General features: G+C 36.0%; 1 protein-coding gene across 4 annotated transcripts in view; it reads left to right on the top strand.

Moving 5' to 3' along the window:
* The window catches only part of LOC113053978 (probable ATP-dependent RNA helicase DDX4), a 37,824-nt gene extending 10,751 nt beyond the window's left edge, over positions 1 to 27,073 (top strand). For 2 of the 4 annotated variants that reach the window (XM_026219156.1, XM_026219155.1), the window contains exons 5-25: positions 41 to 73; positions 2,516 to 2,566; positions 6,491 to 6,547; positions 7,376 to 7,396; positions 7,493 to 7,585; positions 7,811 to 7,852; positions 7,938 to 7,964; positions 8,049 to 8,111; positions 10,481 to 10,525; positions 10,615 to 10,650; positions 10,736 to 10,780; positions 10,890 to 11,032; positions 18,967 to 19,119; positions 19,239 to 19,393; positions 20,551 to 20,680; positions 20,811 to 20,977; positions 21,202 to 21,347; positions 21,762 to 21,861; positions 25,732 to 26,002; positions 26,275 to 26,382; positions 26,478 to 27,073. In XM_026219156.1, the coding sequence (XP_026074941.1) occupies positions 41 to 73; positions 2,516 to 2,566; positions 6,491 to 6,547; positions 7,376 to 7,396; positions 7,493 to 7,585; positions 7,811 to 7,852; positions 7,938 to 7,964; positions 8,049 to 8,111; positions 10,481 to 10,525; positions 10,615 to 10,650; positions 10,736 to 10,780; positions 10,890 to 11,032; positions 18,967 to 19,119; positions 19,239 to 19,393; positions 20,551 to 20,680; positions 20,811 to 20,977; positions 21,202 to 21,347; positions 21,762 to 21,861; positions 25,732 to 26,002; positions 26,275 to 26,382; positions 26,478 to 26,561 (1,970 nt within the window). In that variant the 3' untranslated portion in view covers positions 26,562 to 27,073. The remainder of the gene's footprint in view (positions 1 to 40; positions 74 to 2,515; positions 2,567 to 6,490; positions 6,548 to 7,375; positions 7,397 to 7,492; positions 7,586 to 7,810; positions 7,853 to 7,937; positions 7,965 to 8,048; positions 8,112 to 10,480; positions 10,526 to 10,614; positions 10,651 to 10,735; positions 10,781 to 10,889; positions 11,033 to 18,966; positions 19,120 to 19,238; positions 19,394 to 20,550; positions 20,681 to 20,810; positions 20,978 to 21,201; positions 21,348 to 21,761; positions 21,862 to 25,731; positions 26,003 to 26,274; positions 26,383 to 26,477) is intronic. The other 2 variants (XM_026219157.1, XM_026219158.1) reach the window with 2 other exon arrangements.
* The last annotated feature ends 400 nt before the right edge of the window (positions 27,074 to 27,473 follow it).

Here is a 27,473-nt window from a genome sequence, read left to right as displayed (position 1 = left end):
AATGCCAACTGTGTTTGAACAAGATGCTTTTCATTTGTAGGAAGTACAGGAAATGGGAAGACAAACAATGAAGGTTCGTATCTCTTTTCTTTAATGCTGTTCCTGTGAATTTGTTTTTGAGTCCTGAAGGGCTTTTTGTTACAGGACTTCAGAATGCAACTAAATTTAATATAAATGTGCTTTCAAAATCTATTAGGTGTCAGTTGATTTAAACAAATTAACTAATTGCACAGATTTGTGCAGTCGTAAATAATTGAGCCTAATATTAAAATGTGTAATTATGAATCAGACCTGCCAGCCTGTGCACCATTTGGGTAGCCAGTATGTACTTTGACCTCAAATTATGCGGTTACAATTTGGGACCGTAAACTATGTGAAAAGCTTTGTTCAGTTATGCACATGCAGTATGCTAGTCACTTAAATCACACATTCGTTCTTGATAAACAAAATATTTGTTAAATTGTTACTTGTGTAAGGAGTGATAAGGCCAAAAAACTCAACATTGATGATGATCACGATACATTTCTAATTTTTAAAGGCATATTTTTGCTCCCAAGTAATTGTTGTAGGAACCAGATCATTATTTTTAGTTTAAATCTACTCTTTATGGTCGGAACATGAGAAACACTTGAATGCTTTATGCTTTTCCAGTAGGACTGCATGATAAATCACATGAGATGTTTAATGTGCATCTTGTCAGTAAAGCCGGTTCTGAAATCAGTGTTAAATCTCCATCACGCATTACATGGAGCAGCATTTACTACACAGAGCTGTTATTCACAGACAAGTATGGGCAATAACTAGGGCTGGAACAACGCGTCAAGGTCATCGATGACGTCGACACAAAAAATACGTCGACGCAAAATATGCGCATCGATTCGTCGACCTGTTTTTATTTCTCTAAAAAACGTTTGCAAAACGTTTACCTTATGTGCGCTGAATATACGCGATGGCCGGATCAACATTCTGTCCAACGTTATAACCAATCCAGGGGTTTTTCTACATTCATCTTTTTTTTTTTTGGCGGCTGTCAAAGCCTTTTTTGATCGGTGAGTGATGTAGAATAGAATGACTGCTGGGCCTGACATGGAGCGTACGAGACAGAGACCCGGCTGCGCGCGCGCACGCACTCAGAGCATTCAAACTACACGAGCGCTGTCTTGCTCTCGCTCTCTCTCTCTCTCTCTCTCTCTCTCTCTCTCTCTTTCTCCCTCGTGCATATTAACCAAAATCATTAGACACGATAGAAAAAGGGCAGAATGCCAAAGTTTCACGTGGAGCATTTGGAGATTTTTTTTTCCTCCATGACAGGCTGCTGGCTCCCACTGTTGATTTATTTTCTCTTTTTCTTTTTTTTTTGGGAAAAGCACTCTCTGTATTAGCTTATAGCCCTCAGGTTAACATTGGTTACTGTATTCTTTCAATTGCTCTAAACAAGTATTTTGGGTGACCTTTTTATTGAATGCTAGACATCAAGTTGTTGTTATTTTAATCTGAAAGAAGAACTTTTTTCAGTAAGCTTGTTTCAGTAAACTGTGTTTTCAAGGCTTCAAGGTTTTATTGAATGCTATCTCTATACAAGTGCAAAGTAATGCATTCTTAGTCAGTCTTTTATTTTGAAATTTTAAGAGCAATAAACATATATTGCAATGTTAAGGAATTCATGTTTTTTTCATTCAGATATGTAAATCAACATGTATAAATTGTTAGTAGTCAATTAATGGGGAGATAATAGAATCGGTCTGAAAAAATTAATCGTTAGATTAATCGATGCATCAGAAAAATAATCGCTAGATTAATCGTTTGAAAAATAATTGTTTATCCCAGCCCTAGCAAAAACATTATCATATGGAAAAAATACATTAAAATTGCATGATCTTTATCACAGAAAAATATTTGAATGTAAAGTCGGCAACACCAAAGCTCAAAGGTATAAAAAAAAATGTTTAACTATCGCATAGCATATGTGACGTTTCAAGCACACAGGCTCTTCATCAGACATCTTTCTGCTTGTTTTTTGGTCGATCACCCAGTTTAGATTGTGTGTGCTTTTGCTTCCTTTTTCTGATCTTTATCACAGCAGCTCATAATGTAAGTCAGTAGTGTCTAGGTACTAGTACAGTTGTTGCCCTTCTTCAGTCCTGTCCATCTGTCCTCTTGTAACAACCCATCTTTTGGTTACTTGAATGCACTGAAGGTGCAAATATTAGAATGAAGGTATCAAATTAGATCTAATCTAAACTAAATACAGCTTATTAAACCGAAGCTCTTCTAAACCACCAAGCAATTTTGTAATTTGTCAATCTTTTGGGTCCTAATTGTGTACATCTCATAATTATGGATGTTAGTACAATTGAACCTTTAGTTTGGTCTGGAGAGGTATATTAGAAGCAATTCACATTACCAAATGTAAAATCAGATGTCAGCTTCTGTTATGATTTGGGACTATGATGCCTAAAAGCTAATGTAAGTATATAGATTTGAACATATGCAAAGTGTGTCCTTGTGTTTGTAGATGTTGACGGCAGCTCATGGAAGTCTACTGGTGATGGATTCACGGGCAGAGGTGAGTAGGTGAACTCAAGTATTGATAACTGAAGTAATGAGTAACTGCATCAAGAGCGTTCACACAGTTGATGTTTCATCGAGACATCAAGAGCAGTCTTTTTAACTCATCAGGTGTGTTTGATTAGAGAGCCAAAATGTGCAGTTGTGGGGGGGGGGGGGGGGGGGGGGGTTATATGGGGGCTTAGGTAACCAGGACCAAGGTTGAGAATCACTGCCCTGAGTTTGGAGTCAAAAGATCTGAAACAAGAAAATTGAAACTAAAATTGTTGGTTCGAAATTTAATTTACTTGAGGATGTGGACCACATTTCTAACCAAATAATATTTGCCACAGTAAGCTAAGGACACTGGGTCTCTTTCATGTGTTAGCAAAATGTGCGTGAAAACTGTGTATGGATGTTTTCCAAAAAATTATTGATCAAAAGTTTTCATACTGAAATTAATTCTAGATTCATGAAAAAGTATAGACCCCTTTTGCGCGGACGTCACAGGTACGTCACGGCGCTAGCTGGAGGCAAAACAAATGGAAAACTGGAGGCGGCTAATACAAACCAACACAGGGTCGGCTACTCAAGGAGCTTAAAATGTCGTCGTCTTGTGTTGTTGGTTGCCAGAATCGACGGAGAACATTTTATATACATTGTTGTGATTAATTGTGACCGGAATTTAAGAACATGGTAAGAAAGAATAAATACAGAAAGTTTATAATTAATTAGCAGTCTTCAGAATTTTTATTTCTAGAAAATATTTACATCTTAATAATAATTTTACTGTAATGTCACTCTTTATTTAATCTATGGATTTATACGCCCTCATTTTCTCTTTACTATACACGCTCGGTTTCTCTATCAGGTAAGTGTAGATGTCAGGCCACTCAATCGGAGGTAATCCTGTCAGATCGTCCATCCAATGAGTGATTTTGTATGGGTCGACCAATCTGGTTCCGTCCGTTAAAGTTAACTTTTTCAAATAATTATTGCGGTCCCGGACAGTGAGTGACCTTAAATATTCAGATAAAGCAGATATATTCAGATTTTCTCCAGCCATTGTTAAAAAAACAAGCTAAGAAAACTCGCTAGCTACCATTTGTTCAAGTGTTGAGGGGAATCTTTCTGCCTCCAGCTAAGCCCCGCCCACACAAATACGTCACCTTGTTTACCAACTGTAAAAGGGTCTATAGAAACAACTGAAAGCACACAATCATAGCATATACTTTAGTTAGACTTAATTTGTGTTAATATCGCATCATATACATAAGGGGTGTTCGATAAATATAGTTTACGTTAATTTCTTAACTGTTGTTTAAACGATATGCAAATTGACATTATAGAGTATATTGCAAAAACCAAAAAGAAACACCCAGTGAGTGCAAGCATACACTGAGATGTAGATGTAGGTTAGACTACTGCACGAGCACACGTCCACACTAGGGGTGTGCACGGATAGTCGAACATTCGAATGCAAAAGTCGCGATATGTGAATGGCCCTAAGAACTATGTCTTCTACAGTACTTCAAATATGCCTTAGAGAATCACAGAAAGTGACCGAATTCAAGAACATTGTTGCGGCATCTCTCAAGCAACAAATAAACACCACTAACTTGGAGAATGCAGTGAAAACTCCTCTTCTCGCGTCCGCCCTAGACCCTTGGCACAAACGTCTCAGGTTTCTCGATGAAAACATGAGAGAAGTAAGATAAAAAAACTTTTTTTGAACATTATCAGAACATTTTCCCTGATGTGAGTGGTCCGTTACCAACGATGAAGAGGATGCAATCCCCACTCGTCGTAAAACGCTGAGCCAGTTCATCAGCGCTGATTACAGAGAGTTCTTGCTGGAGCCATGTATTCCAACAGATGAGGATCCCATTCAGTGGTGAAACGAAAACATGAAGCGCTTCACAAAACTTACTCGCTTAGCACACTGTTATTTGTGAGTCGCGCCAACGTCTGTGCCGTCAGAGCACGTTTTCTCCACGGCCAATCATATTTATATGCCCGTATTTATTAAGGGGGGGGGGGGGGGGGTGAAATGCTCGTTTTCACTCAATATCCTGTTAATCTTGAGTACCTATAGTGGTTATTCCCCTTTTCCTGAAGTCAGTATTGGACGCCTGTTAGAAAATGATTAATAATTCACTTGACTTGACCCATGACTTCATCAGTGAACCATATAAATGTGAGTTATCATTTCATTTGCTTGTTTAATTTGTTTTTGTCTTTAATGTAATTTAATGCATTGTTTTATAGAGTAGATCTTTTAAGAGAAACATATTTTACAGACTGTAATGATGACACACACACACACACACACACACACACACACACACACATATATATATATATATATATATATATATATATATATATATATAAAGCTGAATGAATGACAGTGAAGTGTTTAAAAAGTGTTTTATCTTTAATCTTTTAAACAGATACATCATAATATTTGAAGGTTAGTTTAGTCTGTGTTCCTATAAATCACAGGTTTCATCATGATTGCATTTGATTTACAGTGTTAATAGTCATCTACTATCAAGATCAGTCCATTCACTATGATGTTTATGAAAATTGATTCCTGTTTATTGAAAAGAAACTTGTAATACATTCAATCCCAGTGTATTTACTTAATACACTGAAAGTGTAAAGACTACCTTCCGTTACAAAGACATTCACATTTATACTGGTGGCCAGCACCATTACTACATGTGGAAGGACAAACTCACAGAAAACACTTTACACATGTTCCCTTAAATATACAGAGTCTGAAAGAAACATATTGCCATGATGTTCTAGTTAATCAACTTTGATGTTATTTAGGGCTGTGGTGGTGGCTGATTTTTACCACCACGGTAGTCATGGACCAACAACCGCCGGTGGCGCGGTGTTAAAAAAAAAAAGAATATATATGTGTGTGTGTGTGTGTGTGTGTGTAAAAATGTGCTAGTTAACGAACGCGATCATTATATATTTCCTTATATATATCCTGTATATATGTATGCACATGTCTATGAAATCAGCCCAGCACTGTCTCACTCATCTAACACATCGTCAGTTTGTGTTTATTTGAGAACTTCTGTCAGTGAACGCCACTTGCAAAGCACTAAAATAAATATAAAAAAATAATGCAGTTAAACAAGAAAGACTCCTAAATATGATTTTTTTTTAAAATACACCCTGTCTAACGGACGCGAGCAATGGAGCGTGACAAAATACTCATTATAATCGGTGATGTTACACTGGATGCACCACATGATAAATCCCCGTCCGGTCTGTGAGGTACTGACACAGAGTTCAAATGTCCTGTATAGACACTAAACAGACTAAACCTGTTGCGGTAGTGTTGTGTCCGGTTTACTTTTCCGCCACCAAGCGAGCTCAATAACTAATTTTCACGCGATCTCTTTGAAATAGGAATAGTTGCCATATTTCTTGTTACCATTTTTATTTATCGCTGTCTTGTTTGTATTTGGCCAGTCTGGAGAAAGCCTCACCAAACCTGACCAGCCAGCGTTTGCGATCATGAGAACTTGTGCAAACGCAGATGGGTGACATGAATGCAGATGGCTCAACACTGAATTAATGTGCTGAATGCATAAACTATTTAGGACCTGCGCTCCTAAACCTGCCAACTTACTAGCACAATAACCCACTCCTCAAAATGTTGACCAATTATCGTTGTTTTAAAAATTTCAATCCATAAATGACTTTTTTTTTGTGGCTTAACCCTGATAAGGGAGGTGGGAAACTACATATTTTATAAAACTGCATACTTTTTTTTTTCAGAGGGTTGCCTGAACAAACAAGAACACTACAGATTTAAACTTTGTAAATCTGAATCCAAAGTTGTTTGTGTGCAGCATGCTTGTAAAAAGTTAGTGCTGGAATTTGTATTTGACTGCCATTGCTCATGATATATTTTCAGGAGGCAGAGGAGGATCACGAGGAGGAAGAGGAGGCTTCAGAAATGACTTTAAATCAGGTGATATTACATGTATCCTTGATTCTTCTAAACAGAAGTCTGGTTTTCAGTATCTGTCAATTTTGGTTGTATTCTACTCCAAGAAGAAAACAAGCTGGCTCCAATATAATGCTGATGTAATTTGTCATAATTTTCCTGGATGAAATCAGTTTACTATAAAAGTGAACAGCATAACCCCTTCTGTTAGAGAAGAATTCATGGTAAATTACTTCCTCGAAGTGACCATCATATGGCGTACTTTAAAACTGCCACTGAAGACAACTGAAGTAGGATTAGGATGAAAATCTCATAATTCTTTATTTATATATAAGACACTCTTTCAGGTGCACTCTCTCTTTTTTAAAGTACTTTTTATATATATTAGGGGTGTAACAGTACGCAAAAATCACGGTTCGGTACGTACCTCGGTTTTAAAGTCACGGTTCGGTTCATTTTCGGTACAGTAAGGGCAAGAAATGCAAACATTAAACTGCAGGTTGTTTATTACTATACACTTTTTAAAAAAAAATACTTGTATACTAATATATTTTATATATATATATATATATATATATATATATATATATATATATATATATATATATATATATATATATATATATATATGAGCATAAATTCTTAAATCCCAAGAATGTTTGGAGCTCTTTAATTTGACTTAACGTAGCTGTAATGCCCGAGTTCAAGCAGCAAATGAACCAATCGTCTCTTCCTTTTTATATATATATATATATACATACATACATACACACACACACATTTTTTATATGTATGAGTTGTGTGCTCGTGTTATCCTGTATGAATTTAACAATGTTCTTGCTTATTTTTCAGAAATTGATGGCAGTGATGAGGGTAATTATATATTTTTTGTTTTGTTGTTGTTTTTAAATAGACATGTTTTTGTGACTCTAGAGCACTTTCTTTTTTGTGGTACCCATCTGTTTGCAGGTTGGAAGGAAGGTCAGGGTGAAGGTCAGGGAAGAGGGCGAGGTGGTTCCCGTGGTGGTTTTCGCGGTGCTTCCTGTGGGGGTTTCCGTGATGGTTGGTAGTTGTAAAAATTGTATTTGACTTATAATTTAAGAGAGAAAATAACTAAGGGATGAAATGTGCGTGGCTATGTATTAATTTGGTTCCTTGACGCAACAGTGAATTATAGTTCAGTGCTCATTATACACATTGAACCACATTACAATATCTTTGACCAATCCTGATCGAGTCGAGTTGTTTGAGGCATATTTTTTTTTATATATATATATATTTTTTAAGGTGGTAATGAAGAGACTGGGAGAAGAGGCTTTGGAAGAGGAGGTAACGAATTTTAATTCCTGTCTATGTATACATGTACAATTATGTATGTATATTTTTTTTTATTAAAATTTCTTTCAAATTCCAGGAATTGATGAAAATGGCACAGATGAGGGTAATGTAATTTTTTAAAATAATATAAATTCTCTTGTGACACGTGATGTTTCAGTACTTCATGGACCCCCTCTGTTTGTTACAGGTTGGAAAGGAGGTGAAGGCCGAGGAAGAGGTCGCGGAGGTTTCCGGGGTGGTTTACGTGATGGTTTGTCATTGAAATAAATAAATTAGAATTGAAGTTTATAATGTGATATGATGACAGAAAGGCCTGAGGTGTGAATCTAGCACATCTGTTTAGGGAGTTATTTGTCTGGGGCAACAGTGATTTATAGCACAGTGCTTCCCAAACTTTTTTTTTTACCAATAAACAGTTTTGATGAGTAAAAATAAAACAATCACACTGCACGCCTCTAAGCATTAAAACAAAATTGCCTAAACATGCATTGCTTCAAATGATATATTAAAACTGGATCTTATATTAAAGGGTTAGTTCAACCCAATAATAAAAATGTCATTAATGACTCCCCCTCATGTTGTTCCAAACCAGTAAAACCTCCGTTTATCTTCTGAACACAGTTTAAGATATTTTAGATTTACTCCGAGAGCTCTCAGTCCCTCCATTGAAGCTGTGTGTACGGTATACTGTCCATGTCCAGAAAGGTAAGAAAAACATAATCAAAGTAGTCCATGTGACATCAGAGGGTCCGTTGGAATTTTCTGAAGCATCGAAAATACATTTTGGTCCAAAAATAGCAAAAACTACAACTTAATTCAGCATTGTCTTCTCTTCTGTGTCTGTTGTGAGAGAGTTCAAAACACTGCAGTTTAGTGATATCCGGTTCATGAATGGATCTTTTTGAACCAGTTCACCAAATCGAACTGAATCGTTTGAAATGGTTTGCGTCTCTAATAAGCATTTACCACATATGACTTAAGCTGTTAACTTTTTTTTTTTTTAATGTGGCTGACACTCCCTCTGAGTTCAAACAAACCAATATCCCTGAGTAATTCATTTACTCAAACAGTACACTGACTGAACTGCTGTGAAGAGAGAACTGAAGATGAACACCGAGCCGAGCCAGATAACGAACAATAGACTGACTCGTTCACCAGTGAAGAACCGGTTGCAATGGGTTTTGGATACACCAGTAGTTCTTTCGGACTGTTCGATTCAATAAACCGGTTGAAGAAAACGGTTCACCGCTTCTTTTGCGGTTGACGTAATGGCGTCATTGGCGATGATTGCCCTTCATTCAAGCCTTCGGTTTACCCACGTTCATAACATTAGCACAGAATCAGTTCAGAATCAATCACCAAAAGAATCAGTTCAGTTCAGGCGCTCTGTGTGTCGGTCTGCTTCACGCTGAATCACACATGCGCAGTATCATCAGCTCCTCGGTTCACGAATCGGACACGTCTGACAGAAACAGTTCTTGACTCGTAAACGAGTCAGTCTGTTGTTCGTTATCTGGCTCAGCTCCGTGTTCATCTTCAGTTCTCTGTTCACAGCAGTTCAGTCAGTGTACTGTTTGAGTAAATGAATTACTCCGGGATATTGGTTTGTTTGACACACACACACGTATCTGAAATCACGCAGCTCACACATCGAGGAGAAAATAAACTTGTCAACGCTGCCTCACGACTTCTATTAAATCCAGTTTAAATACTGAATCGCTACATTATATTTTTCCAGCAACGAGAGATAACAATCTCTGTTTTTAAGTAAACTCACTCTAAAAAGATAAACGCACCGATGCAAATACACCCAACTTCTTTTTCTCTCTCTCTCGAATGGGCAATATTTAAGAAAAGGTTTTAGCGACTTCTAATTATTGAGGGGATTAGCCCCCATCAATGTCTACGGCAGTTATCGCCCTGATCAGACATTTGCTGTGGCACTATCATGCAGTCTGTAATGATGATATGATGTTAGCAAATATTAGTGGCTATCTCACCCTTCCCCTTACCCCTACTCCTCCAACCAAAAAATAATTGTTGGAGACGTGAACAGTTTCAAATGATTCAGCTCGATTTGGTGAACTGGTTCAAAAAGGTCCGGTTACATCCAGTTATTCATTCGCAATCCGGATATCACTAAACTGCAGTGTTTTGAACTCGCTCACAACATACACAGAAGAGAAGACAATGCTGAATAAAGTTGTAGTTTTTGCTATTTTTGGAACAAAATGTATTTTCGATGCTTCAACAAATTCTAACTGACCCTCTGATGTCACATGGACTACTTTTATGTTTTTCTTACCTTTCTGGACATGGACAGTAGACCGTACACACAGCTTCAATGGAGGGACTGAGAGCTCTCGGACTAAATCTAAAATATCTTAAACTGTGTTCTGAAGATAAATGGATGTCTCACGGGTTTGGAACGACATGAAGGTGAGTCATTAATGACATAATTTTCCTTTTTGGGCGAACTAACCCTTTAAATGTAAGGCTTGGCAACAAATTATTTTTCCATGATTAATCTCATGATTTTCTGCGATTTTAATAGTTGTGCACAAAATTAATTTGACTGAACTTAATGTTTCATTTTAATATTTGTGTCCTGCTTTTAAGGTGGTGGTGATGAAGACACAGGAAAAAGAGGCTTTGGAAGAGGAGGTGATATTTTCATATTTATGTGTTTTAAGTACTACATGAGTCATTTATCTTATTGGTTCAATTGAACTCTCTTCAATGACACTGTGTAGGTTTCAGAGGCCGGGATGAGGAAGTGTTTTCTAAGGGTAATTTACTGCTGTTTTTAGTAACTAATTAATAAGCTGCTTTTTAAATTTGCTTAGTTTTCTTTCTCTTTTCCCGATTGTCTAGTCTCAACAGCAGACAAGGAAAATCAAGAAGCAAGTGAAAATACAGGTGTGTCATATTTTCCTTCAATGCAAGAAGTCATTGCTTTAGCCAGAGCATGTTATATTTGACTTGCTTTATATCCAAAATAAACTAACATTGTGTTTGTTTCATGTAGGACCCAAGGTTGTCTATGTGCCGCCTCCCCCTCCAGAAGAGGAGAGTTCAATATTTTCCCATTATGCCACAGGCATTAATTTTGACAAATATGATGACATCCTTGTGGATGTGAGTGGCAGCAATCCTCCCAAGGCTATTATGGTAAGTTGTTAGTGCATATATTTAGTAATTCATGTTAACATTGGCTATAAAATATTGTAGGTTTTTGTAATATTTAAGTTATACTAATACTAACTTTAACTTTAAATTACAAAACTGTATTTCTGCTCCATGCAAGCATGCATGCACCGTCAAGATCTAATGAACGGTCAAGATCTAATGCACTGTGAATGCGGGATTTTTTTTAAACGAAAAAGCCTAGTGGAACACAGCAATTCTAAATCGATTTCATTTAAAGTACTGGTGATAATACTTGCATAAAATGTTTGATGTGAAAAAAACGGTTAATTGACTGCGCAGCACAGCCACAAGCGCCACAGTTACGTTTGGGATAATTTTATTTAGTGTCATTAGAAAACATTGCAGTTGCGTTTTACAATACAACAACGAACACCTTGAAACCATTTAAAGAGGCGCATTCACCAGTCTCCTTGACTATGACTAGAAACAGGCAACAAAGTATGATGATCTCAAACGTATGGCGCGCTCTCTTCATTTTATCAAATGATCATAATCACATCCTATTAATTTTAGTCCTGCTACTAGCATTTTATTAAGACTAAAACCCCTTTAATTCGGGTGAGAAAGCTTTTTATCCAAGTGGCTTTTGCACACAATTATAATACCGCTGTATGCGCATTTGAGTTGGATGGAAACCTGGCTATTGTCTGCATCAAACCATGCTTCCGAACAAATATGATTCACGGTTCTGGGCAGCTCCAGGACAGCTGTCTCTCCGAGCACAGTGCTCTTTGTGAGTGGGGCGGAGTAACGGAGCCCTCAATCAAGCTGCAGTGTTTGTGAGAGCTGACAAGTTCTCCATCTCATTTACAGAGTGAGATTCTCTGACTACCTTTATCTCCCAGGACTGTTGTTGAATCTTCCAAAAGTTCTGGCTTGGGGTGCCTCACATGCGGCGGCAGCACTTTGCACCACACCAATAACATGGGGCTGCCCGCTGATATTGCCTGACTTTAAATCAGTGCTACTAAACACTGATATCGGTATCGATGCCGATATATAAAAAATTTACAAATATCGCCCCGATATATCGGTCGACCTCTAATCAAAACGAATGTGTGTGCGAACTGTCAGGTGAAACTTAACCCTCTGGAGTCTAAGGGTATTTTTGGGGCCTTGAGAAGTTTTGTCATGCCCTGACATTTGTGCATTTTTCAGTTTCTTATAAATATCTAAATGGGTAAAGTCTAATATCACTGTAATCAGCACAAACTGGGCTATAATAATATGTGAAATGCATGCATGTACATGATTGTATTTTTGAGAAAAAAAGTTATGCATGGTTAGTGAAAAACTAAAAATGTTAAATCACTTGAATAAGGCAATAAAACACATACATAAAATTGGTTGCCGGAAAAGTTGAGAACTGGAGCTTGTAGCCTAGAATTTTTCTTTCTGAATGATGTGAAAATCATCGTTTACTCACTCACAGAAAACAATATATTGATTTAAATTTTCTTAAACACTTTTTGTTGGTAAAAGTCATATGCGAGTAGGCGTCAACTATCATGAATATCATTGTGATTTACACCTCAGAAGACAAAGGCCTGCATAATGAGCTGCATAATGAGCCTCTCATTCAACTGTGCCAATCTGAGGGCAAATTTTTTCGCATCCTATCTCTAATCACGCAATCCTTCAGAAATCCTTTTAACAATCTTATTTTCTACCAAATAAACCCCATTTATTATCATTATTATTATTATTATTAATGTTGAAAAGAGCTGATAATATTTTTCAGGTTTTTTTTAGGGGGAATAAATCGAAAGAACTGCATTGTTTTTACATTTGTTAGAGTTATCTCTATTTGTCACATTTATATTATTTACATCAAGCTTTTGAATGGTATAGTATTGTATATTGTTATTGAAACTTCATAATGTTTCACTTGATTATACATTTAGTCAGGAATTATAGTTTGGAAAAAGTATTTGGAAAAAGTCTAACTAGTAAAATGTTTACACGTTATGTGAAAACTAGTACAAATAAATAAAAAGAGACTTACTCATGTTTATGATCTCTGCTGAATAAAGCGCTTCATTCTTTTTTCTGAGGAAATCCTTTTCTCAAATCCTCAACCACATCACATCTTTTTGGGGTGAATTAGGTCTTATTCCTCTCATCGCGAAGCAAACAGTAAAATAAAAACTTGAAGAATAGTCTGGCTGCTTTTTCTTCTGTGTGGGCGTATTCAAGCCGTGCGCTTCAGTTTGGATCTGAATAGCGCGTTCAGCGCGGGGGCGTGGTCACATTAGATATAATGAGCGGAGATATGAAAAACAGACATTGCGTTGTTTTCATATGGATTACTTTATCTCAGAATATTTGTTTTCGGCAGCACTTGTTTAGTTTAAAAGTAGACATTCCAGGCTTTCTATAGATATCTCTCTCATGTCTCTTCGTTGAGTATTCACGGAGTTACAGTTCATTTTAATGAAATGTTTGTACATGACGATCAGCGGAGATAAAGACTGTAGACAGCGCACCTTGTTTGTTATCTTTATTTTATAAGTGCACAAAGGTTTTTTGTTATGTCTGTATCCAAAGCTAATAAAAAATTTTATTGCAATTTTGGCTTATAAAAATCTAGCTGCATTTCTTCGAGCATAGTTCCTTCTCTTAACAATAATAATACTGATGATAAATATAACGGTTTTTTTTTTTATATAAAAAACAACTGGTTGTAACACTGAAACTTTCAATTTACTGCAAATGCATGCTATTTTAAAGTGTCATAACCTGGAACACCACTAGATGATGCCTGTTAATGAATCCTCTTAAAAACTCAGATCAAATTTGACAAGACATTGAGAGATAAATAATATTCTTTATCAGGGTATCCGCGGGGTCATAAAAAGTCATAAATTTAACAATAAGAATTTAAGGCCATAAAAAGTCATAAAAACGTCTGGTTTTTCCATACAAGGTCATAAAAAACATTTAGCCACGTCTTAAATTTATATACTAGTCCATTAATTTGTTCTTCCATCAAAATGCGCTCGCAGTGGCAATGGCATTCATTTGTTTCATTCATGTTGTTTCATGTTGTTGCAGCATACAGACTTGTCAGAATGACTTTTACAGAAACCCGCGCGAACTCCGAACATACTGTATCAAACTGAGTCACTGCTTAGATTAATTTAAATCATCCTGGCTATCACAATGGGAAAATGTACCTTTAAAGATCTATGGCTCGAAGATGGTGCGTTTAGTAGCTGGCTCAAGCCCGTCGCTTACAATCGGTATCAAGCATCCAAACACAAGACGCGGAAAAGCTGAACTGAGTAGCTGGTTACTCGCGCGCTCTGTGTTCGGTGCGGAGAGAGAGCGAGAGAGAGAGCCGCATATCACGGACAGTCCCTCCTGCACATGAACGAACAAATAATAATCGCAGTTTTAAACAAACAAAAGGATGTGAAAGAGCCTGATTCATTACCACGGTGTTCAGGTGTTCAGGGCTCATGCTGAGAAAGGCGTCTCAAAATGCTTGTACACCGAATTTGCTTCTTTTTGCTCTTGTGCCGACAAATACATACAAAATATGTCAAAATACCCGGCTTGGAAAGTATGCTCGAAAAAAACGTATTTATTTGTCAGTTATTTCTTAAGTGAAAGTAAACCGTTGAGGGAAAAGATGCGTTCATCGTCTCTTAAAGTGACCGCGCCTAATTTAGCTACTGGCTGCTGTAATGTTAATCCAAGAAAATGAAAGAAATATCACTCACTGCTCTTGACTTCATTACTTTGTAGTTTAAACAAGAATTTATGCACAGTCAAACCAAAAATTATCCAGACTCCAGATATAATTTTTGATATACATATTTTACTAGTAGGTAAAGGACACTAATACATTTATGTGAGTACAACCCCTGGCAAAAAGTATGGAATCACCCCTCTCAGAAGATGTTCATTCAAATGTTTAATTGTGTAGAGAAAAAACCAATTTTTTCACAACCAAAAAATTGTTTGTGAAAAAACAATTTTCACTCAACAAAACAATATTCTGGCTGTATAAAACACTTGAAAAAACAACAAAGATAACTATAGTCAATTACAACTGTTTTTATAGATCAAACAGAGGAAAAAAATATGGAATCACACAAATCTGAGGAAAATTATATGGAATCACCATGCACTTTGCATTTCTAAAACTAACACCTTTATCTGATTACAACTGCTAATTAGTCTGCAGTTAAAAAGGAGTGCTTGCACACATTAGTGATGTGTTGAACCAAGATGATTGACATAACTCATGGCTCCAACACGAGAGATGTCAGTTGAAACAAAGGAGAGGATTATCAAACTTCTCAAAGGTAAATCTTCACGGAATGTTGCAAAAGATGTTGGTTGTTCCCAGTCAGCTGTGTCTAAAGTCTGGACCAAGTACAAATCAAATGGTAAGGTTGTAAAAGGGAAGCGTACTGGTAGACCAAGAAAGACATCAAAGTGCCAAGACAGAAAACTTAAAGCAATATGCCTTGAAAACAGAAAATGCACAACAAAACAAATGAGGAACAAATGGGCAGAAAGTGGAGTTCATGTCTGTGACCGGACTGTAAGAAATCACCTAAAAGAAATGGTATTTACATACAGAGAAGCCAAACGAAAACCATCATTAACATCTAAACAGAAAAAAACAAGGTTTCAGTGGGCTAAAGAAACACAATCTTGGACTGTGGATAACTGGATGAGAGTTATATTCAGTGATGAATCACGAATCTGCATTGGGCAGGGTGATGATGCTGGAACTTTTGTTTGGTGCCGTTCCAATGAAATGTATAAAGACAACTGCCTGAAGAAAACATGCAAATTTCCACAATCATTAATGATATGGGGTTGTATGTCAGGTAAAGGTATGGGAGAGATGACCGTCATTACATCTTCTATAAATGCACAAGTTAATGTTGAGATTTTGGACACTTTTCTTATTCCATCAATTGAAAGGATGTTTGGTGATGGTAGCATCATTTTTCAGGATGATAATGCATCGTGCCATAGGGCAAAATCTGTGAAAACATTTCTACAGGAAAGACATATAATGTCAATGGCATGGCCTGCAAATAGTCCGGACCTCAATCCAATTGAAATCTGTGGTGGAAATTAATGAAAATGGTCCACGACAAGGCTCCAACCTGCAAAGCTGATCTGGCAACTGCAATAAGACAAAGCTGGAGACAGATTGATGAAGTATACTGTTTGTCATTAGTTAAATCCATGCCTCAGAGAATTCAAGCTGTTATAAAAGCAAGAGGTGGTGCAACAAATACTAGTAGTGTTTTTATTTGGTGATTCCATATAATTTTCCTCAGATTTGTGTGATTCCATATTTTTTTCCTCTGATCTGTAAAAACGGTTGAAATTGACTATAGTTATCTTTCTTTGTTGTTTTTTTGTGTTTTATACAGCCAGAATATTGTTTTGTTGAGTGAAAATAGTTTTGTGGCATATACGTGAAGGGAATTAAATATATCCTGTTTGTACATGATAACATTATTAGGCCAGCCGTTATTATTTCTATATGTAATAAAATGCATTTTATACATGAACTATATAATATCCAAAAAAAAAAAAACATACAGCAAACGAAAATAGGTGATTAATATATTAAAATGAAACCTCTACCTAAATTTTTTTTTAGCACGTTTAAAAATAAATAAAACATGCAGCAAATAAAAAAAAGGATTAATCCGTTAAAATGTGTTACTCTGGGTTAACAGTAATTATAAGTAATTCTTCAGAGCAGAGCCTGCATGGGCCTAATCTATAGGCTATTTTTTTTATTTTTTTTTATTCCATCTGAAAATGACTTCGTTCATCACATTCACTTCACGCGCTCTGACGCAGATCCCCCTCTCGCGTTGCTCAGCTGTAGATGATTTAAAATGTTTGATATAAAGGTTGCTGTCCCATTTTATACAGGAGTTTTTCATGTAAAAAAAATCTAATTATATTATTAACACAAGTTCATTTAGGCTATTTAACATGCACTGTGACATTTTACCCTTTTTTACTTATAAACTCCTTGATATTTTAAAGTTAGTTTAATATTATTTAAATTCAAGTTTAAAAAATAGGTTTTAACTGCTAAATACCAACAACCATACTGCATGTGAATAAATAAAATTCATACTTTTTATAACGTTTCATTCTGTAAATCTCTTGTTTACAGACAAATGTTTTTTCCCCCAATAAGTTAAAGGACACATAACGAATAACAAAAATGCAAGTTGTTTTATTAAAGGAAAAAATATATTTAAATTGAAAATATAAATTAAAATATAGGCATAATATATGAAAATATTGACATTTTGCATATTAATCCATGTAGCCAACCACCCTAAAATAGGCTACCACTTTTAATGCTCCGATGCAAAGTTAACCACAATTTCTTTTGAATAATATAACGCATAATATAATATAAATAATACTGCACACCTTTTAAATGTGTCAAATCTAAAATATGGTTTAATACCATGTAGATTAGAGAAAATATAATCACATGTTCAGGCACAGGCTTGACTTTTACCCTGCTTGAATTCGTTCTAAAAATGCACATAACTTCATAAGTACCAAACTTTCATCTGTGGATATTAAATATTGTAACTACAGTGTTTTTCTTTCGTTTTCCCTGACTGAAGCCATCAAATCTAACACATCAGCGAGTCAAAACTGACGTCTATTAGCAAAAATGTGCTTTGTTTACACTTGTTTGATAACTTGTGGTTAAAGCGCCCCTCAGCGGTCAAAGGTTGCAAATGCACTTTATACTGCTGCCGCGGCGGTAGGAGTGGCGGTAAAAGCGGCGTTTTGGATGTCTACTTAGTGTAAATGTTTTATTTATCTATATATAAAATTGGGAACAAAAATTATCCAGCACCTTATAAAGCACCATGCATTGCTTGTGTTTTTTTTTCTGAATTGCTAATGAAAGCTTTTCACACCACAGTCTGAACAAAATGAAGCATTGCTTGGTAATTGGTCAACAAAGTATTGATAGTTGTGTAAAGTCATAATAACAGTTGTCTGTAGTTTTGGTTGATTACGTAGATTTCTATCAAAGTTATGACGTTATCAAGACAAATTTGTTCCGACAGAGTTTAACTAAGTTTGTGTCATATTTTAAAACCATTTTAGAAGCAATAGCAAATAAACTAATAATGTGAGAAATGTTCAAGGTGTCTGATTTGATTGTACATTTCATTTTTACATTGAAGACTATCCAGTGCTATTTTACATTTAATTATTCAGTTTCTGTACCTTGACACCTACAAACTTGAAAAAAACGTAAACATTGTATGTACGTTCATTTTTATTTATGCTATTTACACAAATCAAACAATTTCAAACAGGGCCCACTGGTACCACCTTCACCGGGTCCCCGCTGACCCCAGCTATGTCCTGTGGGTGTTTAATACTGTGACTAAACACCAATAACACTTATTTTGGAAAGTAATGCCATAAAATAATTGTTCATTTACAATGTTACAATTAAGTGTTCCTGTGTTCTTGATACTCAAGAAAAATAAGGCGAAGGCTTCAGTTTCTTAATCTTAAGAAATAATAGAATAACTCTTTTTAATAATAAAACTTGTTACTTACAATGAAAGTCAATAATAAAAAATAAAAAAAAGACTTTTGAAAATGATTTATCGTAATTCGTGTAGGTCATAAATTTAAATTGTAATGTCATAAAAAGGTCTTAAAGTCTTAAATCAGTCTCAATTGACTGATGAAACCCTGCAGAAACCCTGTTTATTGTGCCTACACACAGACTCATAGTTCCATTAGCATTTTTTGTGTACATGGTACATTTAAAAGCTTTGGAAATAGGCCAAAATAGCTGCTAAATGACACAGTACTACAAAAGTTCCTAATGCTCGCTCTCTCTCATACAGACTTTTGATGAAGCAGGACTTTGTGAATCACTGAGAAAGAATGTAACGAAGTCTGGATATGTGAAGCCTACTCCCGTCCAGAAACATGGGATTCCCATTATTTCTGCTGGACGAGATCTAATGGCTTGTGCCCAGACCGGATCAGGAAAAACTGTAAGAGCAACCCTCTGTGACATGCTGTTTTCATTAAATGCCAAGACCTTTAATTTGTGTTTCTGATGTAGTTTATCTATGTTGTTCATTATCACTCATGTAATCCTCTGCTCACTCAGGCGGCCTTCCTGCTGCCCATCCTACAGCGGCTGATGGCTGATGGTGTGGCAGCCAGCAAGTTCAGCGAGGTGCAGGAGCCCGAGGCCATCATCGTGGCCCCAACCAGAGAGCTCATCAATCAGATCTATCTGGAGGCCAGGAAGTTTGCATATGGGTACACATTTTTTACTTTTCATTGATTTTATAGATGGTCTAGTGTTTGTTTTATTTTATAGTTTTCTAAAACCAAAAATCTGGAAACACTGAACTACAAAGCAAAAGTAATTATAAAATTAGACTTTATTTGAATTACTTTTTTACAATGTATGAAAACAGACCAATTTAAGCACAATCTTACTCAACAAAAGAAATGTGGCCATCAGCAGGAATATTTCATACAAGTTTTTCTCATGCATTGCACAATACCGTCTCATAGTCTTTGCCAAAATCTGGACATGGAGACTTGAATCCCATTTTAGAATTTTCGCATTTTAGATGGTAATGTTTTCTCTTGGTTCTAAATAAAAGTGACTAATAGTGCAGTGCGACTTATTTTTTTTTCTCGTGACGTATTTTTGGACTGATGCGACTTAAACTCAGGTGTGGCTTATAGTCCGAAAAATACGGTAAACCAGATTGCATGTCTGACTGATGCGACTTATATTTACCGTATTTTTCGGACTATAAGTCGCACTGGACTATAAATCGCATTTATTTAGAACACATTACTGTCTCCAGCCACGAGAGGGCGCTCTGTGTCTTCAGTGTAGACTACAGGAGCACTGAGCAGCATTAGAGCGCCCTCTCGTGGCTGGAGACGGTAATGTTTTCTCTTGGTTCATTTCTCTCGGTTCATGTCAAATTAATTTTGATAAATAGGTCGCACCTTACTTAAAGTCGCAGCACCAGCCAAACTATGAAAAAAAGTGTGACTTATAGTCCCGAAAATACGGTAGATAAAATACAATTATTTATGACAGTAATATAGCCATATATTGTAAAACAATTGCACTCTAAAATAAATGAAAATGAATATAGGTGTATTTTTTTGTGACATTTGAGTACGAAAATTACAGCACATTTGTCCTAATTTCTGCACTTGCAAGAGATATCACTTTGAAGAAGGCTACTTTGAATTTTGCCTGCAGTACCCATTTCAACTAGCAGTTAATATTACATACTGCACCTTTAAGCTTTTGTTTTGGTGGAAAACTCCAGCTTCAGTAAAAACAGGTTTATGAATCAGTTTTTTGAATCCGTTCACTCATTCATTCTGTATTACTGGCAGCTTCCAGGTTTAAAAAATAACAATTGGTTTTGAATCTTGTGTAGGACCTGTGTGCGTCCTGTGGTGGTTTATGGTGGTATAAATACCGGATACACTATTCGAGAAGTGTTAAAGGGCTGCAATGTCTTGTGTGGGACCCCAGGAAGATTGCTTGACATTATTGGTCGTGGAAAGGTAACTTTATTTTATCCAAATCTTCCCCGCTGCTTATTTAATAAATATATAATGTGGCTTCTACTACTACCACTAATAATAATAATAATATTCATAATATTTATTATTTATTTAACTTTTTCTCTGTCAGGTTGGTCTGAGTAAGCTGCGGTATTTGGTTCTGGATGAAGCAGACCGAATGCTGGACATGGGCTTTGAGCCAGATATGCGAAAGCTGGTGGGATCTCCAGGAATGCCTCCTAAAGAGGATCGACAAACCCTCATGTTCAGTGCCACCTACCCTGAAGATATTCAAAGGTCTGACACACTTTAAAGGGCAACTTGCATAGCACTGACGGATGACCGAAACCGGTTCTGAGGGCTCCATAAATATGGCCTGGGGATAGTGTGCTGCGTTTGTTTCGTTGAACAATCTAGCTACAAGTTAATGAGAAGATTTTGAAAATGTGTTTTGCAAGTCTCTATTCAGTGATGCTTTCATGGCTTCAGGAGTGAGATATGAATCATGTGTTGTATGATAGGATGGCAGCAGATTTTTTGAAGGTGGACTACATTTTCCTTGCTGTTGGTGTGGTTGGTGGAGCATGCAGTGATGTGGAGCAAACTATCATTCAGGTGGACCAATACTCAAAGAGAGACCAGCTGCTTGAAGTGCTCAAGTCTACAGGTGCATTCACAATCATACACATTTAATGATTTAATATTGAGGGCTTGATGAATTTCCAAATCCCATTCACTTACTGAAGCATAACCACGTTGCTTTCATAAGTCTAAAGCAAATTGATTACCTTTTAAGGAACTGATGGATTAAAATGTATACTTTATATTAGAAATTTTTCTACTATAATGTGTATCTTTGTAGGGTTTGGAATCAATTTAAATAAATGTAAATTGATAAAAATATAAACGTATTAATTGCACAGGTTCCTGTGTGTTTTATAAATTGTATTTTAGTTTCACACAAATATTTTAGATGCGTTGTAAAATGAAAATGGGTTGTAAACAACTTTATGTTGACAGCTTTGAGGTTCATGTTATTAGCTAATTGGTCAATTTAATGGCACTTTGTTTGCAATTACAGGGAATGAACGCACAATGGTCTTTGTTGAAACCAAAAGAAGTGCTGATTTCATAGCAACATTTCTCTGTCAGGAGAAGGTCTCTACTACAAGCATCCATGGGTACTTTATTTTTTTCCCTCACTCCTGTCCCTTTCTCTATTTCTTTCTGTAATAATGTGTTCATGATGATATAATGTTGAAGAAAAACAAAGCAGTCTCCGTAGCGTTGTAAATTCTGAGCTCAATATTAATCAGTTATAGATAGGGCTGGGTATTGAGTTTGATCATTTTTAATGATATTTTAAATTTTCTAATAACATAGTTTGAAAAACTGTTGTCGCTTTGTACCAAAGCTTGATCCCTGAAGGGTTAATCTTAAAGTCAGTGAGCAGTGCTCAGTTGGGACCCTATGATTTCTGTGATGTGGAGAGAATCGCTGAATCCAGTCATAAAAACGGAATTTACGGTTCAACGCAGAATGTCAAAGAATTTGTCAAAGTTTGGGTGAATTCTTTTAAAAGGTCATTACAATTAAATCAAAACGTGGTATGGATTAGTATCTGTAAATATTAAGTAACAAAAAGAATATGGATCCTGCATGTTCTGTGTGTCCCTGTGTTAATGAAATGTGCAGACACTCCATTTCGTTTACTACACGCATACTGACGCATGTGTGACCCTCGCGGTGATTTCAGCATCTGCCGCCTCAATACATGACATGAACACAATCTCTAGAACTGCTCAGTCAATTCATGAGCATTTGACAGATTAATTTGAGAGAAACTATCCTCATATCATATGCACACACAAATGTAAAGGTATTCACGGCAACCCATCAAAATAAAAGTTTGGTTTAACTTGAATTATTATGCCTGAAATATATTGCCGTTGTTCAGTATGTAGAATGTACATACTACTACAACTACTGTTACAAAAAATTTGACTTTTTTTTTTTTTTTAAGAAATAGTTAGACTATTTCTTTAATGGTTTAATGTTAATATAAAATCCTTTTGTTATAAGTTTTATTTAATATTTATTTGATTTAAAACATGAAAATAATAAATTTTTAATGCCTTCATTTGATACCCAGAATTTTTTATACAAAACACAATTTCTGAGGGGGAAAAACATTTCATTGCAGTGGAGTCATTCAGATTAAAAAAATAGATTTTAATTGTTTTTATGCATTCAAATAATTAGACATGGATAAACAGAGTTTGGTAGCAATAAAACAGAAGGTGAAGGAAAAAATATTTCATAGGGCATTGTATAAGTTTCATGATTTTAATTACACATTGACACATTTTTGATTTACTAATGTCAGTTTAACCATAAAGTCCAGAAGACTTAAATGGGCGAAAAACAGAAGTTGGGAAAAAATAAAACCATTTCATAGATTAGCTCTGGCAAGACGTCAAGGAAAATGCATGCAAACTAGCATCATGATATACAAGACAATTTATAAAAATGTGTACTACGCTTTTACTCAACTCACTTTAAACCACTGTTGAGTGTAATAACTTCCTATTGCGATCTAATGTGTGCTTTGGCCAAATAATGTTGTTGAAATGCAGTGTTGGGCAAGCTTCTTGGAAAATGTAGTTCAGTTACTCTGTTAAATGAACCTTCACTACATTTAAGCTATAGCCCTGTGAAATATAGCACAAGGTTTAAAGTTCTACGGCACCATGCTGGATCTCCGGCGTGCAGTGTTTGCTGTGGAAAAAATTATTACTTTGAGAAAGAAAACAAAACAAACATCACTTTTGAGTCCATGAGTTCTCCTACCAGTGGGATGAGATGAGCAGCTTTCACTCTCAACCAAACTAACATTACTAGCCAGTCAGAATATTTTGCTCTTATAAACACGAGACGCACCTAATAGTATCCAATTATAGAGTCGCAGCCCTGATGAATGGAGAAGCGCAACAAAAGCTGCGAGGAGCAATGATTATGACCATCTAGTGCATATTTACATAGAAAAGCAGCAGATCTTTGTAAACAGCTCAGAGTAATAATGTAATCTCCATAAAAACTATATGATTGCCAGAACACATTTACCGGGATTTTTGAACTGTCCTGTTCACACATGATCTATTGATGGTAACTTACCTGTAATTTACCAGTAAAGACTGTATGTATGAAAGAGGCTAAACACTTCCTCTGATTATGCCGTAAATTTGAATTGCGTTCAAAAAAAAAGTTACTCTTCTCACTAGATTTGTACGTTTGCAAGACCAGTTATTATTGCCTCATTGTTAGTTTATATATAAAATAGTCAGACTAAAGCCTGGTTTTCACTTAGTAATCTGATATTTTTTTAGTAACACAAACAGACCTTAGATTACTAAATTACCAAAACAATGATTATAATTACAGCCCTAGACTAGTTCCAGTATTTCTAAATACAACTGCATTGTTACTTTTATGCAATTAAAAGACACATTTTGTCATTTGAACATTTCTTAAAAAGTGTTAAAATATTGTCATGTTCTAGTGAACTAAGTATCTGTATTTTTGTAGTTGTGTAATGTCACTCCTCTAGTGCCGATAAGCAGTGATTATAGCACATAATTTTTCCAAGTGTATGATACAGCTTTTCATTTTTCAGGTCATGAAAATGAAAATCAGTTGAATAAAGCAATAACTTTGCCATAGTATCCTTTCAAATGTTAAAGTTGCCACCGTCACTGCATGACTTGCATGTGCAGCCCTGCCCCACCCCACCTCCAGAAAATGTTTTTTTTTTTTTTTTTGCTTTAACCACATAGCAAGCTAAGTTACAGCAACATGGCAAAAGTAGTTTAATACATTAAAGCTATTAAAAAAGAAATGAAATTAAGCCAACATCATACAAACTGTCAGTCAAGCAGATAAACAGGCATAATAGTTCAGTTTAGTTGTTTATTCAACAAATTTTCCAACTTTTTTTTATTTTATTATACAATTAACAAAAGCAAAAAAGGCCTTTTTAACATTAGCTTGTTCTTTTTCTATTCTACCGGTGTTTTTTTTTTGTATTTATTTTTTATAAATTGTAAAATATATTAAAATGGAAATAGTCAAATGCCAAGACACAGCTTTGATTGGGGAAAACCGTAACGCTACCACCACGCTACTGGGAAATGTAGTTAAACTACTAGTGACACTGCTGAAATGTTATTAGCATTTCTCATGTAATCACCCATTATAAAATTAGGCTGAATCTCATGAAAATCATATACAAATCAAATACAGTCATAATCGGGACCATTTTTATGGAAGTGTAATGTAAGTTTATTCATCACCCGCTGCAGGGAACTTGTCATATGATGGACATACCGGTGCAAAATAAACGTATTTAGAATATATTATTCCACAAAATAATTTGAGATTCACTTGCAAGTGCAGCTTAAACGTTTATTAGGAACAAAAAAGCTGACTTTCAAAGCTGAATTTTTAGCATCATTACTCCAGTCACACGTCCAGTCAATGCAGCCGTTTACCAGGAGATTTTGGCGCACTTTATGCTTCCATCTGCTGACAAACTTTATGGAGAAGCTGATTTCAATTTGCAGCAGGACTTAAGCACCTGCCCATCGAGCCAAACCACTTCCACAATGTGGTTAGATGACCATGATATTACTGGGCTTGATTGGCCAGACAACTCACCTGACCTGAACCTCACAGAGGTTGAACATTTCAGTTTTTTTTTTTTTTTTAATCTTTTTTTGATTGATCTTTGAGAGAATATTCAAATTTTTTAAAATTAAATTTTTTATTTTCCTAAGCTGCGAGAAAATGTAATCTTGATTTAAAATAGGTTTATAAAATTGTTATCAAAAAAGTATCATTCATGAACCATCAAGGTATCAATAAGTTTTTTTTTTTTTTTTTTTTTTTTTAGCAATACCCAGCCCAAGTTATAGGTGCTTGTTGTTGTTGTTGTTGTTGTTACAAATACTCCCTGTCCAAAAGCTTTTAATTGAATAGATTTTTTCTTTGAATAGTGATCGGGAACAGCGAGAGCGAGAAAAGGCTTTAAGTGATTTTCGCTTAGGCCAGTGTCCGGTGCTGGTGGCCACGTCTGTTGCTGCCAGAGGCCTGGACATCGAGCAGGTCCAGCATGTTGTCAATTTCGACCTGCCCAGCAGCATCGATGAATACGTCCATCGCATCGGGAGAACTGGACGCTGCGGGAACATCGGTCGGGCCGTGTCCTTTTTTAACCCGGAGTCAGACACTCCATTAGCTCGCTCTCTAGTCAAAGTTCTGTCTGGGGTTTGTATTTTCATGTTTATTATAAAATCACTTTATATGAAGAACAGATATAAGTTGGATTTTTATCCATATAAATATTGAGCAATGTGAAAACAGCACATTAAATTTGGTCAATGTTCAAATGTGTTTGCTTGACTTTCCACAAAAAACATTGGTTTACCATATTTAATGTGCTCAAAAATAAAATCGAATGGAATGTTTATTGATAAATGTTGCAGATTGTCCATTATACGAGGATCTTAATAAAACTCCCATAAATTGTAATCTCCCAGGCTCAACAGGAGGTTCCCAAATGGCTGGAGGAAATTGCTTTCAGTGCTCATGGGACAACAGGGTTCAACCCTCGTGGAAAAGTGTTTGCGTCTACAGACACTCGAAAGGTATGGCATATCACTTCTCATTTGACTGCCTGAAACCCCATTTTGAACTTAATTTGTTGTAATTTGATGCATGTCTCAATGACTTTTGCATTTAGGGGGGATCCTTTAAGACAAGTGAGCCACCACAAGCATCCACCCCAAGCCCAGCAGCGGCTGCAGATGATGAGGAATGGGAATAACTACTTACACCTTATGTTCTATTATGTTGATTTAATTTTTATATTTGAGTTTATTCATTTATCCACATGGTTAAATGTTGATTAAGGTAGCTTTGCGGTAAAGCAAAAAAAAAAATCACATTATGAAAACTGTAGGTTTGATCTGAAAGACAGTATAAATCAAGACATGATACCTTTTAGCAGTTTGGTTTGAATGACCTGATTTTTGTGTCACCCGTTTTGATTTGAGCACATCTTGATTAGTGGATTTGTTTTGTGTTATCAGATTAACACTTTGCTAAGAGCGTATTGAGTTTTGTGAGGCTTTATCTGAAAGCCTTTTCCTACAGTTGTACCGTATTAATCAGTTCTGTTGTTAAATGTGACAGTTTGCAGGTTGTTTTTCTTGACAATTTTGTCTTAACGCCAAAGTATATAAGAAGCTTGTTTTGCTCATGTACCTTGCCAGATAAAGGTAAATAAAGCAATTGTTTGCTAGTCAGCTTGGTATTAAAAATTTATTCTCGCTAAAATTTCACATTCAATATTTCTTGTGACAATATTTCTGTACCATGGATCAGTATTTCTCCACACAGTAAATTACTAAAAATAAAGATGGAAGCTGACTTCTCTGAAACAATGCAAGTTTGATTTAAGTGTTTTCTAGACCTTGAGAGCTGTACAGCATCCCATTGATGGGCTTAAAGGGGGCCACATCTCTTGACTGGTTACTAAATCATGTCCTTCACTTGCAAGAGAATTTCCTTTCTTAGTGGTATTGGCCAGGGGGTTGCTGATGGCAGCTGAATCAACTCTGGGTACCATGTCTGATTCCTACTGAGTTGGGGTCACCAGGACGGCTGAGAATTTGTCTTCCTTTACCCACCTGATGGCCATTGGGGGCAGGGTGTACAGGCAGGTGCTGGGCCAATT

Source organism: Carassius auratus, chromosome 35 (genome assembly GCF_003368295.1).
Source record: "Carassius auratus strain Wakin chromosome 35, ASM336829v1, whole genome shotgun sequence".
In the NCBI taxonomy this organism is placed as follows: domain Eukaryota; kingdom Metazoa; phylum Chordata; class Actinopteri; order Cypriniformes; family Cyprinidae; genus Carassius; species Carassius auratus.
This window is presented reverse-complemented; position numbering and strand designations above follow the sequence as displayed.